This window comes from Cydia splendana, unplaced genomic scaffold, assembly GCF_910591565.1.
Source record: "Cydia splendana unplaced genomic scaffold, ilCydSple1.2 scaffold_57_ctg1, whole genome shotgun sequence".
NCBI classification, from domain to species: Eukaryota; Metazoa; Arthropoda; class Insecta; order Lepidoptera; family Tortricidae; genus Cydia; species Cydia splendana.
The window spans coordinates 556,796-576,083 of NW_026946894.1; the positions used below are offsets into that span (position 1 = coordinate 556,796).

The 19,288-nt window shown below is 40.1% G+C and overlaps 1 protein-coding gene across 1 annotated transcript; it reads left to right on the forward strand.

Moving 5' to 3' along the window:
- Positions 1 to 7,594: 7,594 nt before the first annotated feature.
- On the forward strand, positions 7,595 to 8,173 carry LOC134805749 (uncharacterized). The gene has a single exon (XM_063778984.1). It carries the CDS (start codon positions 7,595 to 7,597, stop codon positions 8,171 to 8,173), a length of 579 nt encoding a protein of 192 aa, XP_063635054.1.
- The last annotated feature ends 11,115 nt before the right edge of the window (positions 8,174 to 19,288 follow it).

Consider the following 19,288-nt stretch of genomic DNA (forward strand, 5'->3'; position numbering starts at 1 on the left):
ACTTTTAATATTTTATTTTAAATTGAAAACAGTCAAATTTATATTTATTGTTAATGTTTTTAGAATCTGCATTAAATGGACTTTTCGACAGTTTTTTTTATAAACCAAGTTTAATACAAAAAATATTAAAATATAAGTGTTTGTTTGCATTTCCTTACAACAGTTACAAATAAAAGTTTATTATTTTAAGGATTGCGTCATATTTTGCTATGGAACCCTAAAAAACTGGTATGGGGAATGAATTGGGCATCGTCTAGTTACCTGATAACGACACCAAACTTGAGTCAAAGGTCCAAACTAATCAGACAGAATTTTTTTTCTGAGCGCCGGGAGCTCTGTACTTTGAGCCCCACTCCCCCCCATGAGACACGGAGTTTAATCTGGCTACCGGGCGTTTTCGGCTTAGGTGGACGTGTATAACATTCGTACCAAATGGCATTGCTGTACCCCAAAATGTCATACTGCTTCCCAATAGAAAACCGACTATAACGCTTAGGGATAATAGGGATAGGTAAATGGTGACCTGTTGAGGTGGTTCTCTTCATAACCGATTAATATTAACCGATCTCAAGCTGTTGTCATAAGTAATTATGTTTCTGGTTGGGTTAATGTTCAAAGTGGTGTCCCACAAGGATCTTTGCTCGGTCCTTTGTTTTTAATATTTTCATTGATGCTATCCCCTGTGGGGTTCCGTCTATTTGGCATAACTTCCGTGACCCGAAACGCATCTGGCATAACCTGTTTGGCAGAAATATTTTTCGACGAATGTTAAATTTGCAGAAAGCTTCAGTTTGTATAATATGCAATAGCCCGAATGTTTCCAAGTCCGAATCTTAAATAAACTACTACTATCATGGCCGAATTTTGATACGAATAATTTTATTTTGCATTTGTTTAAATGTCCGAAATGTGATTTTCATAATCTGTTTAGCATAATAGGATTTAGGCAAATATTTACATCGAAGAAAACGTATTTAGATTCTTTCTATTTGGTATAACTTGTATGACCTAAAACCCATCTGTCAAAAGCTACATTTGGCAGAATGTTTTTCGACGAATGTTAAAATTAAAGAAAGCGTCAGATTGTATAAAATCCAAGTCTAATTTATATTTAACAATGCATAAAACACCTAAATATGTAGCTGACTGACTCATTAAAGCAGAGCCGTAACTAAAAGCTCTGCCTACGTTTATTATTCGTAAAAAAAAAACATTATTATTGTATTGTATTGTAACTTTGGGTGGGAACATATTATTGGCATTTTGGATGTATACATATTTTTAGCTCACAAAACAAACGAAAACAAACTGTTGCCAGAAAAGTGGGTTAGGTTAGGTTAAAACTGCGTCCCCCAAGAAAACGAACTGTTGTCTGAAAAGTGGGTTAGGTTAGGTTAGAACTGCGACCCCACGAAAACGAACTGTTTCCTGAAAAGTGGGTTAGGTTAGGTTAGAACTGGAACCCCACGAAAACGAACTGTTGCCTGAAAAGTGGGTTAGGTTAGGTTAGAACTGCGACCCCACGAAAACAAACTGTTACCAGAAAAGTGGGTTAGGTTAGGTTAGAACTGCGACCCCACGAAAACAAACTGTTACCAGAAAAGTGGGTTAGGTTAGGTTAGAACTGCGACCCCACGAAAACAAACTGTTGCCAGAAAAGTGGGTTAGGTTAGGTTAGAACTGCGACCCCACGAAAACAAACTGTTGCCTTAAAAGTGGGTTAGGTTAGGTTAAAACTGCGTCCCCCAAGGAAACGAACTGTTGTCTGAAAAGTGGGTTAGGTTAGAACTGCGACACCCACGAAAACAAACTGTTGCCAGAAAAGTGCGTTAGGTTAGGTTAGAACTGCGACCCCACGAAAACAAACTGTTGCCTGAAAAGTGGGTTAGGTTAGGTTAGAACTGCGACCCCACGAAAACAAACTGTTGCCTGAAAAGTGGGTTAGGTTAGGTTAGAACTGCGATCCCACGAAAACAAACTGTTGCCAGAAAAGTGGGTTAGGTTAGGTTAGAACTGCGACCCCACGAAAACAAACTGTTGCCTTAAAAGTGGGTTAGGTTAGGTTAGAACTGCGACCCCACGAAAACAAACTGTTGCCAGAAATGAAATTATGAGAAAATAATAGTTGCGAATTGGGAAAAATTTGGCGAATTAATTTCCGCCAAAAAATATTCGGCCTACAACATATATGATTCTTGCAAGTATGCAAAACATTTCTATGCCATAAGATTTTATGCTTGTAGTACTTTATGCTTAATGGCGAATTATGCAAAAACAAATTATTACAAATAAAATTATGTTAAATGACACAGATACCAGGTCTCGATTCGGACATTAAATTTATGCCAAAAGATACTTCGATCAATAAAACTTATGCGTAGAGTATGTATGCGCAACAATCCAGTTCCAAGTGAGTTTATGCTAACAGTATATTATGCCTAAAGGTATTATGCACAATAGAATTATTACAAAAAAAATTATGCCAAAGATAGGGGAACATCTCTGTGTGCTTTAAGTTTTCTAGGTTGCTTTGTTTCGCAGGTGATATGAAAATTATTGCTCAGGTTAAATCCGACCAAGATGTTGCTCTAGTACAAGCCGATCTCGATCGTCTTGGTATGTACTGTAGAGAAAATAAGTTGGATCTTAACCCTTCTAAATGTCATGTAGTTTCTTTCTCACGTCAGAGATCACCGATCACTTCTGTTTATGCTATAAATAATCAATATTTATCTTTTTTAAGAGATCTGGGCGTAAGGCGTAATACATGATTCCAAATTACTATTTGACTCTCACATTGATAGTATTGTGAAGAGCGCTACTAAGTCTCTTTGGTTCATAATGCGCAGCTCTTCCGATTTTACACAGACAAAAACTTTCAAGATCCTGTATTGTTCATTTGTAAGAAGCAAACTCGAGTATGCTTCCTAGATCTGGAACCCCTGTTACAACGTTTATATAGATAGGATCGAGCAGATTCAGAGAAAATTCATAAAGTTTTTCTGCTATAAATTACGTACCCCATATAACTCGTCTAATTATATGTGGTATTATCTATGAAAAGGGACCTTATTGTCAATGGCGCTTACGACATTAACATCGATGAATATAATAGTAGGTTAATATTGGGGCTTCTGGACCACCTCGCTTCGTTCGGTTTTATTCCCAATTTACCAATTAAGTTTCTGTGAATACTGGAACATTCAATTTGGCTGTCTATCCACTGCGCAGGTCAATTAATGTTATGTGACGCTGATGAACTGATCAGTCATGTTGTGTTAGAAAACTTAAATCGGGTTTAAAAGTCCCTTTTTATAGTTTTTTTATAAATAAATGGTGGCCTGTAGCAAAAAATGTTCTAATACATAAGTAATCTACATACAATTTTCTACATTAAATATTCTATACACTTTTTCGCTAGGACCAACATTTAAGGGAGAAAGTTAATTATAATCAATTGCTAATAATTGTTGTAAATAGCTCGTAAACGGTGGCCTGTAGCAAAAAATGTTCTTATACATAAGTAATCTACATAAAATTTTCTACATTAAATATTCTATACACTTTTTCGCTAGGATCAATATTTAAAAAATATTTAAGGGAGAAAGTTAATTTTACTCAATTGTTAATATTTTTTGTAAATAACTCGTAAACGTTGCCCATGGTCTTGGTTACATACGAGACCATTAACCCGGCTTCAGGGGAGATAGAGTCACATTCTCTGTCTCCCACTGTTGCAACATCGGTCTGGCGAGTTTACGTCGCGGGGGTCGGCCGGATGGGGTAGGTGGCGAAGTTCAGACACGGACCCAATGTCGCGGAGTATAACGCGAAACCCATGCTCAGGGTTACGGGTGAAGACCACAACGGCTGCGAAGGCGGAAATGGAATCCATCAGAACGATGGAACAGGCGAAAGCGGCAAAGCCCGACACTGAGCCAACTCTAAATAATAGGGTGCAAGGGTCATGTTGGAGTTGCAACACCAGGCACGGTGGTGCAAAAGAGTAGGTGGCGGAAGAAACCTTTAAGGTCCAACGGCAGCGCTCATAGTCCTAGTAAGCTGGACTAGTGTCTTGGCGTCAGGTGGCAACCGGCCGTAAAAAAAGTCGTAGCCACTAAATTCTCCTCGTCCACAATATGAAAATGAGAATAAAAAGGAAGAGTATAAAAGCTAGGGCGTCCCCCTTAAGCGACGATCAAGGCATACAAAAGTCTAGGGCGTACCACTTAAGCGACGGTCGAAGCAGCACATGCACTCACTTGCGATTTGCGACATGGAACTTAGGTTCCTTAACGGGCAGGGCAGATGTGCAGAACTTGCCGTCACTCTGCATAAAAGACAGATAGATGCATGCTGTTTGCAGGAGACTAAGTGGAAGGGTGCCAAATCCAGGGTTATAGGCAACGGGTTCATACTTATTTACAGCGGGATTACATCTGGTAAAAACGTCGTGGGGATCGTGTTTTCCGAAAATCGAACTAACAGGCTGATAAACGTCGAGAGGACTAGCGACAGTATAAACCGCAGAAAAACTTGAGCAAGAGTCTAGTTGCGATCGCAATGGCACAATCGAACCAAGAATTTTATAACGATTTGGAATCGGCAAAATCTGAATTAGGGGATCCTTTTAATTTACCGAAACTTTTTTGACCAAATTTCGTTTCCCAACCAAATTTTACCAACTGCACGTTTGTCAACTCAATCTTTCCCATATGAACATTTAACAAACTTAAATTCCGACAAATGATCATTTCCCAAACTATTACTTTGCAACTTTTATAAGACCAACTGTTTTTTTTCCAAATGTTTTACTTAGACTATAAATGTTCGCTCAAATTTATTTTCGTCAAATGAATCACTGGACAAAATTATTTTTTCCAAAAATATCTTTACTTAAAAAATGTTTGTTCAAACAAATGTATTGCAAAACCACTACTGGACAAATTATGTCTATCCAAAACATTAGGTTATTAAAAATGTGTTACGGCTAGGTTAGGTAAAGTGGGTGCTTAGTTTGGTTTGGGAAACTAAACAGCCCGAAAGCTGCCCAAAAAACCACTATTACCTAGGTAGGTTCGTGAGTTACCTTGTGTTCCTTAGAGCGGTTGCCAAGTCTCACTTGCTTTAAAAAAAGGGATTGTAATATGCAACAATTGTTTTTTTATTAATTAAGTCATACTTTAGAATATGTTGCGTTAGTCTAAACCACGCGAAAGCTACCAAAAGGGGGGACGGGGGGGCGAAGCCCCCGAAAGGGGGGCTCGGGGGGCGAAGCCCCCCGCATTGAAAAAACACTACAGTATTACGTATATTTCCACCTAGATAGGTTCGTTAGTTACCTTGTGTTCCTCAGAGCAGAAAATAGAAGCCCCGCGAAGCGGGGCTTCGTCGACCGGCTGCCGGGTCTCACTTACTTTAAAAAAAGGGATTGTTATCGGAGCCCCCCGCATTGTAAAAACACTACAGTATTACCTGTATTTTTACCTAGATAGGTTCGTTAGTTACCTTGTGTTCCTCAGAGCAGAAAATAGAAGCCCCGCGAAGCGAGAAGCGGGGCTTCGTCGACCGGCTGCCGAGTCTCACTTGCTTTAAAAAAGGGGATTGTAATATGCCACAATTGTTTTTTTATTAATTAAGTCATACTTTAGAATATGTTGCGTTAGTCTAAACCACGCGAAAGCTACCAAAAGGGGGGACGGGGGGGCGAAGCCCCCCGAAAGGGGGGCTCGGGGGGCGAAGCCCCCCGCATTGAAAAAACACTACAGTATTACGTATATTTCCACCTAGATAGGTTCGTTAGTTACCTTGTGTTCCTTAGAGCAGAAAATAGAAGCCCCGCGAAGCGGGGCTTCGTCGACCGGCTGCCGGGTCTCACTTACTTTAAAAAAAGGGATTGTTATCGGAGCCCCCCGCATTGTAAAAACACTACAGTATTACCTGTATTTTTACCTAGATAGGTTCGTTAGTTACCTTGTGTTCCTCAGAGCAGAAAATAGAAGCCCCGCGAAGCGAGAAGCGGGGCTTCGTCGACCGGCTGCCGAGTCTCACTTGTTAACGATTATTAATTAAGTCATACTTTAGAATATGTTGCGTTAGTCTAAACCACGTGAAAGCTACCAAAAGGGGGGACGGGGGGGCGAAGCCCCCCGAAAGGGGGGCTCGGGGGGCCAAGCCCCCCGCATTAAAAAACACTACAGTATTACGTATATTTCCACCTAGATAGGTTCGTTAGTTACCTTGTGTTCCTCAGAGCAGAAAATAGAAGCCCCGCGAAGCGGGGCTTCGTCGACCGGCTACCAGGTCTCACTTGCTTTATAAAAAGGGATTGTTATCGATGAAAAAAAAAACATAAATGAGTATTTTATTTTCAATCTTTACTATTTTACCTTTACTAGAACATTTTAAAGAAAAAAATAGGTAAGTAGTGAAATGTAGTGAAAAAATTAAAATATTAGTGAAATGCAATTCGTACCACCCTACAGATAATAATTTTTGACATTTGTTCTGTAATATTTGCCATTACTAAATTTGGAATTATTTAAAGTATTTATTAAATAAATAACAAAATGTGAAATAATAATTGTCAAAATAAGAAAATGACAAAATACAATAGTTTGTCACGTTTAGTTTTGGTTTTTGTATTCTTTGGTAAGTACTCATTTGGAGAAATTAAAATTTGTTCAAATAAAAATTGGCAATTTCTTTTTTTGATAACTGTTACATTTGTCATGTTTTGTTATGGTTTTTGTATTCTTTGCCAACTAATACTTTCGAGTAATTAAAATTTGGTAAAATAAATGTTGCCAAAGTAAGGAAATGTCAAAATATTTTTTTGCATATCGTTCTCTTGGAAAATATTTTTTTTCGACTTGTTTAGTTGGGAAATGATTAGTTGGATTTTATATTTTTGGGATAAATTGTTTGGGATATGAAAATCTGGCAAAAATATTTCGGTAATCCATTAGTAACCCCTGAATTAGACATACACAAAATTGCTAAAACTCGGCACAATAACACTAAAGATATAAGAATAGTTAAATATATAAATGGCCAAAATTCGAAACTTTTAACACAAGATAGAGACATAAACAGTAGATGGACCGAGTACTATAAAGATTTATTAAATATATCACATTTCAGAAATATAAATTACACACAAGCTAGGCCCAATCCCTGATATAACTCTAGAAGAAATAAGGAAAGCCATAAGACAAATGAAGAACAATAGGTCACCAGGGCAAGACGAAATACCAACGGAGGCCTGGAAGCATCTGGACAATCAGGGTCAGGCTTGGCTACATCAATTATTAAATAAGCTCATTCAAGGACAACCAATTCCATCGCGTCGCGAAACAGTCACCTGATACCGTTCTACAAGGGCAAAGGAGACGTAAGAGATTATAGTAACTATAGAGCTATAAAATTGATGCCACACACATTAAAAATCTGGGAGCGGGTAATTAATAACAGACTACAACACCTCATAAATCTTATGCCAAACCAATGTAGCTTCGTGCCCAGAAGAGGCACATCAGATGCAATTAAAACTGCACGTATTCTGCTGGAAAAGGCAAAAGCAAACAAGCGAAACATGCATATGATATTCATAGACTTGGAAAAAGCGTTTGATCATGTCCCCCGAGATCCCATATGGGAATCACTCAGGCAGCAAAAAGTACCAGAATACTACATTTACCTGATACAGGACATGTACGAAGCGATCATCACCCAAGTTGTTAACCCAGCAGGTAAAGGCGACAGGTTTGAAATAGAAGTAGGAGTTCATCAAGGTTCTACACTGAGCCCAATACTTTTCAATACTCCTATGGATTACTTGACGAAACACTGTCAAAAGCCGCTACCGTGGAACTTACTTTATGCAGATGATGTGGTTTTAATCTCGGACAACGTCGACCACCTACAACAAGACTTAAATACCTGGGTAGAAGCGCTTGAAGCCAACGGTTTGAAGATAAGTAGGAAGAAAACCGAACATATGTCCTGTATCTTTGACAGTTTAACAGACCCTAAAACTATCAACATCTCGATAGGACACACGCCAATACCCAGAGTGTCGGCGGAATTTAAATATTTAGGTTCGATAGTGTCCAACGACGGCAAAATTGATAGGGATGTTACTCACCGGACCACTACGGGCTGTATGAAATAGAGACAGCTTACAGGAGTCATGTGCGATAAGAAAATGCCGCTCAAGACCAAAGGAATACTGTACAAAACAGCAATAAGACCCGCGGTTTTGTACGGATCGGAGTGCTGGGCTACAGACAAATGTCGCCTTAACAAGCTACACGCTACCGAAATGCGTATGCTACGATGGTCAGCTGGCGTCACACTCTTAGATAGGATCCGGAATTAGTATATTAGGGGAAGTTTTAGAGTCGCACCAATAATCGATAAAGCCATAGAAATACGCCTTAGATGGTACGGGCACGTCCAAAGACGCAAAAAAAGACCACCCGATAAAACTGACCTTGAACCTGCCTGTAACCCAGCCACGCGGCCATAGAAAACCACCCTCCACGTGGCTGATGACGGTCGAAAGAGACCTAAAAGAAGCTCAAATCGACACCAACACCGCACGGAATCGTGCTCAGTGGAGGATGCGGACGAGGAGGGCCGACCCCAAGTAAATGGGACTACCAGTCTAGGGGAAAGAAGAAGAAGTAAATAACTCGTAAACGGTGGCTTGTAGAAAAAAATGTTCTTATACATAAGTAATCTACATAAAATTTTCTACATTCAATATTCTTTTTCGCTAGGATCAATATTTGAGGGAAAATGTAAATGGAGAAATGCACTGAGTTTGCCCTTTTGTCCCAGGTAGGCGTCACAAACCCGGTTTCACCGAAATCGAAAAAACCGGAAAAACCGGGTGTTATGTATAGATATGTGGGTACTTATAAGATTGTATGCATACCGTTAGTCGGAATAAAGCATCAGCTGTGTTAACGTACTTTCGTTGTTTTAATTATCAAATACTTCATTGGCGACTTCGGAAAACAAGTTTTAAAGCTATTTATTGCAATAATAGCCTGTGAGACGCGTGCGAAATAATAAATACAATGTCTATCGGTAAAATTCGCGAGTTCGACATCGAAAATGGCAGTTGGGACTTGTACTGTGAGCGACTTGAAATTAGTGTCCGACCGAAACATGTTTTTTTGCCGAAACCGAAACCGAAACCGAATGTTCGGCTTTGGCTCTAGTTTCGGCCGAAACCGAAACCGAAACCGAACCTTTTGTAGACTTGTTAAAATCGTTGAAAAAATACCATAAAACCGCTTTTACACACATATTATGGGGCTGTCAATACCCAATGCTCTTGAAATTCATGTTACTTCAGTTTTTTAAGAAAATTACTAGAGTTAGACCAAGATAATTCTGCAACGATTTTGATAACAGACGCAGTGCAAGTGTTATTTTAAACGTCAAAACTTCTATGAAATTATGACGTATAAATAACATTTGCACTAGTTGCACTGCGTATGCTATCAAAATAATTGCAGAATTTTCTTGGTTTAACTCTATTCGTTCACCAGTCAAGCCAACATGATTGTAGATACAGGGTGAAACAAAAACGCGAGCGCAGCGAGCGCGAATTTTTCGTTGACAATATCGCAAGGCCGGGTACCGATCTTCACCTGGGCCTAAACGTCCGAAGTGCCCCAGTGAGGCGAACTTTCATGCGAAGTCAAAGCCGTGCTTCAGGCTTCAGGATAAGTAGTTGAGCACAGACTCCATGCAATGTACATTGTATTAAAAAGCGAGATATTTCCTTGAGCGCTGGTGCGACTTTCAATCCGAAGGTCGCAAGGTACAAACCCCGGCCACGTACTCTTGACGTACTCGTACCAATGAATTTTTCGGAACTTTTATACTAAATATATTTTTGATATTTACCTACTATTTGCATTTCGGTGAAGGAAAAACATCGTGAGGAAGCCGGACTAGTTCCGATAAGGCCTAGTTTATTCTCTGGGTTCGAAGATCAGTCTGATGGCGGTCGCTTTCGTAAAAACTAGTGCCTACGACAATTCTTGGGATTAGTTGTCAATTGGACCCCAGGCTCCCATGAGTCGTGGATTCCGGGATTACGCGAGGAAGATGATGAGTTTTCTTATTATTCCTTTGCCCAGGCCCAGTAACATGCGACAGTCCTAATCTCATTTACTCCGATAGTTACAATTAGATAGTGTGCGCGTTACAGCCTCTTAAGACTGCGTCAACCGTCTAGTGGCGCCCTCATTAGTGGAATTGTGTTTTATAATAAACCTATTAATTTCTGTACCTATACATGAATCAGTATATGTAGGTACATATTAAAAAATATTGTCCTACTTTTTCCCCAACTTTTGGTCTTTGTCACATAGTTTAGTTTCATAGTACGAAGAACCATTTCGTTAGTTTCGGCCCGGCCGAAAGGTTCGGCCGTTTTTTGGCCGAAACCGAAACTACAGCCGAAACATGATTTTTTGGCCGAAACTGGCCGAAACCGAAACCGAAACCGAACCTTCGGTCGGACACTACTTGAAATGTATTTTAAAGCTAATTCCGTGACGAACGATAAGCAGTTATCAACGTTAATTGCGGTGGTTGGTGATCGGTGTTATGAGTTAATGACAAATTTGGCGAGTCCGAAAAAGCCATCGGAGTTATCTTTCACGGAGTTGGTAGCGTTGGTGCAAAAACATTTAAAGCCGAAGCCATCCATAATGGCCGAACGGTACCGTTTCCGGCTTAGAAGGCAAGCGGCGGGCGAGTCCATATCGCAGTACATAGCGGAGCTAAAGAAGTTGGCGCGAACTTGCGATTTTAAAGAGACCTTAGCGGACAACCTTCGAGACCAGTTGGTATGCGGCGTGAGTGGGGACGTTATACGGCAACGGCTGTTTGCGGAGGAGGATTTGACGTATGCTAAGGCGGTGACCTTGGCATGTTCATTGGAGGCGGCGGAGCGTGATGCAGCAATTATGACGGGCGGCGGCGGTCGAGCCTCCGGAGAGCCCGCGGGAGCGGTGCATCGCGTGGCTAGCGGGGACGGCACGGGGCGCGGGGCCGGGCGGCGGCCGCCGGCGCAGCGCCAGCAGCGGGAAACAGGTTTTAGTGCGCGGGAAACAGCTGGAAGCGCAGGCGGTGCAACATCTTGTACTGCTTGCGGCGCCACTAACCATTGTTTTTCGACGTGCAAGTTCAAAGAATATATATGTAGTATGTGTCGCAAGACGGGGCATTTACGTCGAATGTGTCCCAAAAGGTCGTCTGGCAATGAAAGGGCGGCTCGAGGGCGCAACAGCGGCCGGTCACGGACCTATTTTGTTACCGGAGAGGATAGCGAATCGAATGAATCGGAAGAGGAGGAGGAAGCATTATACAGAGTTTCGTTAAGCCAATACAAGCCGGTGAGTTTAACTATGTGTGTAAATGGAAAACAATTAATAATGGAGATTGATACCGGGGCGGCTGGCTCGTTTATTAGCAAAGAAACTTACGAACTATGTTTTAGGAATGAGACTCTAAAAAAACCAAGTAGTGTATTCAGATTTTACGACCGCACTAAAATGAAAACATATGGTGTAATTACAGTGCCAGTAACTTATGGTTCAATTACAAAGAATTTGGACTTATATGTTGTAGAACAGGGTGAAACCAGTTTGTTAGGCAGAGAGTCGCTGGCCGAATTACGGGTAAAAATACCGATAATGGAGCGTAGCCCGGTTAGCAATGTCAATTCCGTTAGCAGTGTTAATAGCGATTTAAATGTAATTCTCGACAGATATAAGGAAGTTTTCGATGGGGGACTCGGGTGCTACAACGGTGGGACGGCCACGCTGCGCGTGCGCGAGGGTGCAGCGCCGGTGTACCGGCGCGCGCGACCGCTGCCGTTCGCGCTGCGGGGCCGCGTCGACGCCGAGCTGGACGCCATGCTGCGGAGCGGCGTCATCGAGCCCGTTGACTGCGCCGACTGGGCGACTCCCCTGGTTCCGGTAACTAAGAAGGATGGAGGTTTGAGAGTGTGCGCCGACTTTAAGGTGACGCTTAATCCGGTTCTTAAGGTAGATAGGTATCCGTTGCCGAAAGTTGAGGAATTATTTGCGAACTTATCGGGGGGAGAATTATTTACAAAAATAGACTTGTCACAGGCGTATAATCAGATTTGTTTGTCGGAGGATTCAAAAATGTTAACAGTTATTAATACTCACCGGGGGCTTTTTAAGTACAATAGGCTTCCGTATGGCTTGTCATCAAGTTCGGGTCTATTTTGTAGGATAAGTGAGTCAATAGTGAGGGATATTCCTAATGCTCAGAGTTTTTGTGACGATATATTGATATTTAGGTGTCCGTGCCTTCGCTTGAACCACATTATGAGATAACACCCTTGTAACTCAGCCCTAATCAAGCGAATTCATCAACTAGTAGCGCCATCTATCGCGCTACCCAAGTACTAATGTCGCCCGGTTGCCAGCGCGCGGCTGCTTTCTCTTCAGTACGCTTTTGTAACTCAGCCGAGCAACACGTTTACAAAGCAAGTTTAAAAAGATCAAGAAATTTAAATCGTAAAAAATATTTTGAAAACCTCCGACTTCGTGATATTCCGCTCGGTGCCCATGGCCCAGCGACGAGACGCAGTGACCTTCCTACAGGCACCGTCACAAAAAGTACACGGGTACTTACGCCTCATGGCCTCGTCCTGTGGGACAACAAGCGTCGTCCCGTGAAATGACATGGCGTCGTCCCATGAGACGACATGGCGTCGTCCCGTGAGACGACAAGGCTTCGTCCCGTGACACGACATGGCGTCGTCCTGTGGTATCGTCATGACAGACGACATGGTATTGTCCTGACTGATGACATGGCAGCGTCTTGTAAGACGACGAGCATCGTCTCGTTAAAAGACCTTGTGACATTCCGCTCAGTGCCCGTGGCCCAGCGATGAGACTAAGTGAACTCTTATAGCCATCACCATAAATAGAATACCTACGGGTATAAATGGCACACGGCGTCGTCCCGTTGGACGACAAGCGTCGTTGCGTGAGACGACATAGCGTAGTCCCGTGAGATGACATGACAACGTCCTGTGGGACATCAGGCGTCGTCCTGTAAAACGATAAGGCGTCATCCTGTGAAACGACAGGCATCGCGATGAGTTACGTCATCATGTGAGAAGACATTGCGCCATCCTGTGGTATCGTCCCGTGAGAGGATATTGCTTCCCATAGGACTACATTGCATTGTTCCATAAGACTACATTTTGTCGTATCGTGAGACATTAATGCGTCGTCCTATGAGACGATATCGCATCGTCCTATGAAATGACATTGAAATGACGTTGTCTTGTTAAACAAAAACCGTTGTCTCATGGTCTACCATTAATACGGCAGCGGACGTCTTATTGGTCGCTTTATCGTTCGATGTCTGCACGGTGGGCCTCGCATTTAAGATCTGCATGGTCATGAACCAATGCACGACTTAGTTAGTGGCGTCATCATCATTGTAGCCGACCAAATGGTGTGTCACCTTTTAGAACGACGAGCAGCAGAATTTCTATTAGCGGGTTTGGCGCGAAATTGATAACGAAATGCAGTTACAGTAATTGTCTCAACCTGCCAGGAAAAAGGAATGTTTCCGTCTTGGTCGTGTACAAATGTTGGTCTGGGTTGATAACAAACAATTGCCGTGAGATACCAAACAAATCAAAAATATACATTCTGAGGATCCTAAACTGTATGACTAACCGGCATGAAAAATAGCAGTTAAGAAACTGTGAAAAGGGAAAAGTACAAAGTGAAAAACCTTGTGTTATACTTTGCCCAACTAGATCCTATACCAAAAAGAGAGAGGGGGAGGCAAGAAAATTGACGTTAGCCTTAAAGAAGGAAAGAAAACTAAAACTCTCTCTTTTGAATAGGAATACCAATACAAGTATAATGCCAATTCATTTACGGCTCTGTCATAGGCTAACAAGAGATATCTCTTTATTGAAGCTCTAAACCTGAAAAGAATAGAGTTTATGATACTCATATATATTAGTGAAAAATCATCGCACTAAATCCCTCTTTTGAATGATGAATGACTAGTCAGGTTGATAGTGTCTTTGGGAATACTGAAGCATCTCCTGTATACTCGCTAAATATTGACCATTAGCTAAAAAATTGCGGCCTGTTACAAAGAGAAATCTTTTACTTACTTTAAATCGTCTACTATGTAGCTGTGAAACAGAGACCATTGAACTAAGAGTAACACGTAGAAAACAGCAAGCACCTTCCATCGCATTCCGTCCAATAGACCGAACAGACAAAGGCATTTATATTGTAATTAGTGCTCTATTCACATCAGTCAGGTAGAAACTTGTGAAATTAGGTTCAAAATTCAAGTAACAAGCTCCACTTCGGAAGATTATCTAAGCAGCGGGTTGTCAATCGACCTGCCGTTGGTATAACAATCATACATCATAAAACGTTGACCATAAACGTTACATAGTTCAATTTCAAAGGAAATGAACTCTTACTGGTAATATAACTATCGGAAACAGACGGTATTTGTAGGAGGTGCTTTCACAGAATGCCTAAAAGGACCAACTAGTAAAATATTAAATTAGTATGGCAATCCGCATAGTTACCCATGATTGTTCAACAGGTGAAACATCGGTTTCTTTAGTGGTAAATGTTATGCCTATGTAGAAGATGAAGCGCTCCTTCAAGCTATGTAAATAAATAAAGAATTTATGAAAAGATTTTTCGGTAGTTTAGTTAGAGTGGAGTTACTGATTCTGTTTCGAAAAATCGCGAATTGAATTAGAGGTGAAGCCGCCTAAGAGAACTAAGCTGTCGAACCAATAGCCACGGTCCACGGCTTTACATCTAAACGATGATTGTTTAATTTCTCCAAATAGACAAATTAAAATGAAGTCACTTCAGAAACTTTGAAACCATGTGGACTGCGGGGCAAGCCAACGTACATACAAACGTACAACGTACGTAAACGTACACACATGCGTAATATGTAGAAAATATTTGCAGGCAGTCACCGATAGCAGATACCGGATTCTGAAAGAACACGGATCAGAAATATCCTTCTTTCGATTTCCAGATGAGAGGTTTTCTTTGCAGATAAGGAAGTACTCACGTGATTTTATAAAAGAACAACAACATACGGTGGTTCAGGTAAATGCAAGATCTAAGTGAAATATGATCCCAGTAGTGACTCATGACTACAAATATGTTCGCCGGTTAAATATTTACTCTGAAAATCAACACTAGTTCTGCTGTCATTGCCAGATCTAAGTACAATAAGCTTAGCTGAAAGGTAGTAGTCCAGGGTTTACAGCATACTGTTGTAACAGGTCTCGTAGGGCATGTAATTGGAAACGTCATCGTCAATGCAATCAATTAGAGTTCCAGGTGTAGTACCCTACAAAATCATCGTGTCTTGGTTATAGGGCAGATGCGCTGCTAATCGAATTACAGCATTAGTTGTGAAGACAACTACAATTCATATATTCATATATTCATGATAATATGCTTATACCATTAAATAGAGTAAATATGAGATGTTAGTAGACATATATCAACGTTACGTCAGGCGTAGCTCACTCCACGATTTCGTCGCGTCGCTACAAGTACATGCGGCCCACACCAATTTTGGTGTCTAGCACTGGTAGTTGCCGCGCACCGCTATGGAACGGACGCCTGCTCGCGCTTGCGCCACCTTGCGGTCATAATCTGTAGTAATAGTACATACTATTATTTATTGTATGGTTACGTCAAGGTAGTGACATGAATATAATATGTCGCAGAAAGTCCTAGATCATCAAATAATTGTTTATTTGTGGGCATCATGATGCCTAATTAACCCTAGGGTTCCCTCAAGATCATCAAATGATACACAACTTGATTGCACGAAAGCCAATAAACAACATAAAACGTCCTTGTATTGCTAAATTTCTAATCAAAAGTACCTACAAATTAATAATAATAATAATTCAGCCTATATACGTCCCACTACTGGGCACAGGCCTCTTCTCACTCGCGAGAGGGCTTGGGTTATAGTCCCCACGCTGGCCTGATGCGGATTAGGGCTTCAAAGTACAAATTAAGTAATCAAATCAATATTTGGTAATGAACGCGTCTACACGTGTTAAGGTTTGACAGGAATTGTGCCACAGCATCGCCCGCGCGCGCCGGTGCTGGCAGCACTTGAGATTAGATGACATCATGAGACACCCGTGGTTTGTGCCACTGCAATGGTATAATGCCAAGAACTTACTGGTTCGGACCAATATACAAATAATAATAATGTTTTAATTTGTCTGGGTGTTACGAAAGTTCCGCAATTGGTTTGAAAAGGTTGCACTACAATTTAAAGTATTCATCGTCAGTCAAGAGGTTTTTACACTCTTATTAGAAGATCGTTTGTATACGAAAGCATTAAAAACTCACAAATCGTGCTAAGTCTAACAATAAAGCACAATCCATTACCAGCGCGCGAACCATAAAATCTTCAGTTTGGGAATCAGCTTGCCACCAGAAAGAGTGAACATTAAACAACCTACAATTACAAGCCTTTATTATAATTAGCCTAAAAATTATGGGTGAAGGCATTGGAATTATTCAAAGATTAAAAAATCTTCTAAAATATCCTACTTGGTAGACGGATCTTCAGTCTACGCACAACATCATGGTGAGATGACATCCATAACAACTGGAGTTGTCAGCATCACTTTAAATTCATAATCATCGCCTCCATACGATTGTCACCTTCGTGTCAGTGATTCTGTTCATTCGTTACATTCGCTTGCATGACTGACAAGTATATAATATAAGCTTGGTTGACCCGGCACCAGCCTAATTGGCAAGTTTTCAGTTATCTGTGGGGAGTAATAAATTTAGCAGCATAATTGACACTTAAAATAGGTAGGAGCCTACCATTTCATATAAGAATTAATATCTATTCATGGCTTACTATTAATATGGTTGTTTTTAAAGCAACCCTCACCTAAGACTAATCAGTAAGGAAGGATGTATTATCGCCTCGGTTGAAACTACTGCTAGGTTGTTGAGAGTTGTTACTTGTTAGTAACGCATACATTAAATCATGAAGTGTTGTATTTTCTTCTTCACTTTCTGACGCTACTTTCAGGCAGCGGAATACTTGATTCGAAATAAATCTCAATTGCTTGTACAAATAAGAACATCATGTTTATAATTTTTAACACATTTACGGAATAAGTTGTCCTTATGTAATGATAGCCCATTAACAAATAAACCTGGTATACCTAGTCAATAACTATGTATTAATATCTAAATAATGTCAATATCGTATTGTAGTGGGTACCTATACAAACCTTTGGTTATTTGTCCACATTAAAAATCATATTACATTACATCTGGCCTATGATGCAACTTACCTATTTACATTAAATTGTTGGAAAATACGATAAATCAGAGAGGACCCAAGCTTTTCCAATTAGTTACAAAAAATTTAAACAGTGGATGGGCCGGCAGTGCTTTATTTGTGTTAAGCAGTAGATAAGTAGTAGTAATATCATGACATCATACAACAAAACCTTTTTATCACCTAGTGGGCTATTGTAATTAGGGCTTGCAAATATTCGAAACTTTCAGGTATTCGAATATTCGACTTTTTCTGACGACATATTCGAATATTCGAATAATTATTCGAATATTATAAAAAATAAGAAAAAGAACGAGAAATCGGTTTATTATCGTTTTATTCAAAAGCTTATTTCACATATTGCTAAAACTAATGATATTTTGCAGAAATCCACTTAATTGACTAGATTTTATCATCCTACTATGAGATGCCCACATTTATAAAAACAAGTAAAACGCCAAAATAAGACGTATTCAATATTTCTAGATAAAACTTTTATTATAAATGCGCCGTTGAGTGTAATAATATAACTTTAATCATCTAAACCAAACCTAGGTATGTAAGATATTTTTTTAGTAGGTAATTATTTTCTGATTTAAATTAACTTGTAGTCACTCAGAGGCCTTAATTAATGGTCGGCTTAATTATATAATATTGGAATATTTAAGGGAAAAAGTTAGTTGACTACTGGATTATTTGTCAGATAAAGGTGCATAGTTAGATTACCTAGTTGGGCACTGGGCAGGTTTGGTATGATCAAATTTGAGAATTGCGATAAGTGCGGGCAAGGTTTAGTCTTAATAAACAGACTGACCCTTTAACTTAAAACTTATGCACCGTAAAAATAACATACTTTTTGATTTCGTTTTCTTTCAAATTGAGTTAGGTTTCACTGTATTCACGAAGTCTATCGAGAGGAATACAGTAAAAATATTATTTCCTTCGTATTTGGGTACCTACCATTACTCATTCACTGTAAATACCCGGAAAACACACAGAAACTGTAACTGCAGCGGATTAAATAGATTTTTTATAGTAATAAAAAATATTCGAATATTCGAAACCTGAGCGGCCGAATATTCGAATATCAAAACAGGCCGAATATTCGACAAATTCGAATATTCGAATATTCGAATTGCAAGCCCTAATTGTAATGAAAGAATCAGGTAATTTGGACGGGTTTAATGTAAAACTCACTCGATGAGGTTCACGTTACACGCATCAGAGCTACTACTTCAGATAATGGTTACACTTAAATTTGTACGACCTACAAGTACCTTCTTATGTATTTAATTATGATTTTAGGGACAGTCTTTCAACTAATAGTCACACAGTTTTGTTTTATATAAAAAGTTAAGTAGTTTTATTTTTGGCACATTTGATCCGGGAGACAATCAGAGTGGGGGGCAATATTTTATTTGTTAAGTTCGTTTTACTCATTCTTAGGTTTATTTTAGTTTATAATTTGTATGTTTAATCTATTGTAATCGAAATGTTTTTAATAATCAAGTATTAAAGGTTTTATAGTCGCAATGGATAACTTATGTTGCCAGTCAGTGCTAACAATTGTCTCGTCTATCGGTAATTACAAATAAGGAAAATCTAGTTAAGGTTTGACGTAAACAATCCTTTGGTATATCAGTACGGAATAAATTTCAAGCCCATATTCTTATCAAGTGATTTTTGCATAAATTTAAATATTATCAGTCACAGTACGCCCGGGCCAGCGCCGGCAGAGGTTTAAACACGTCTCATAATGTGGTTCAAGCGAAGGCACGGACACCTAAATAGAACCGTTTTTCCCCCGAAGGGTAAAAAGCGGATATTTAGGTTCCTGCCGAAGCTTGAACCACACCTGAGGGCCTTGCCGGCT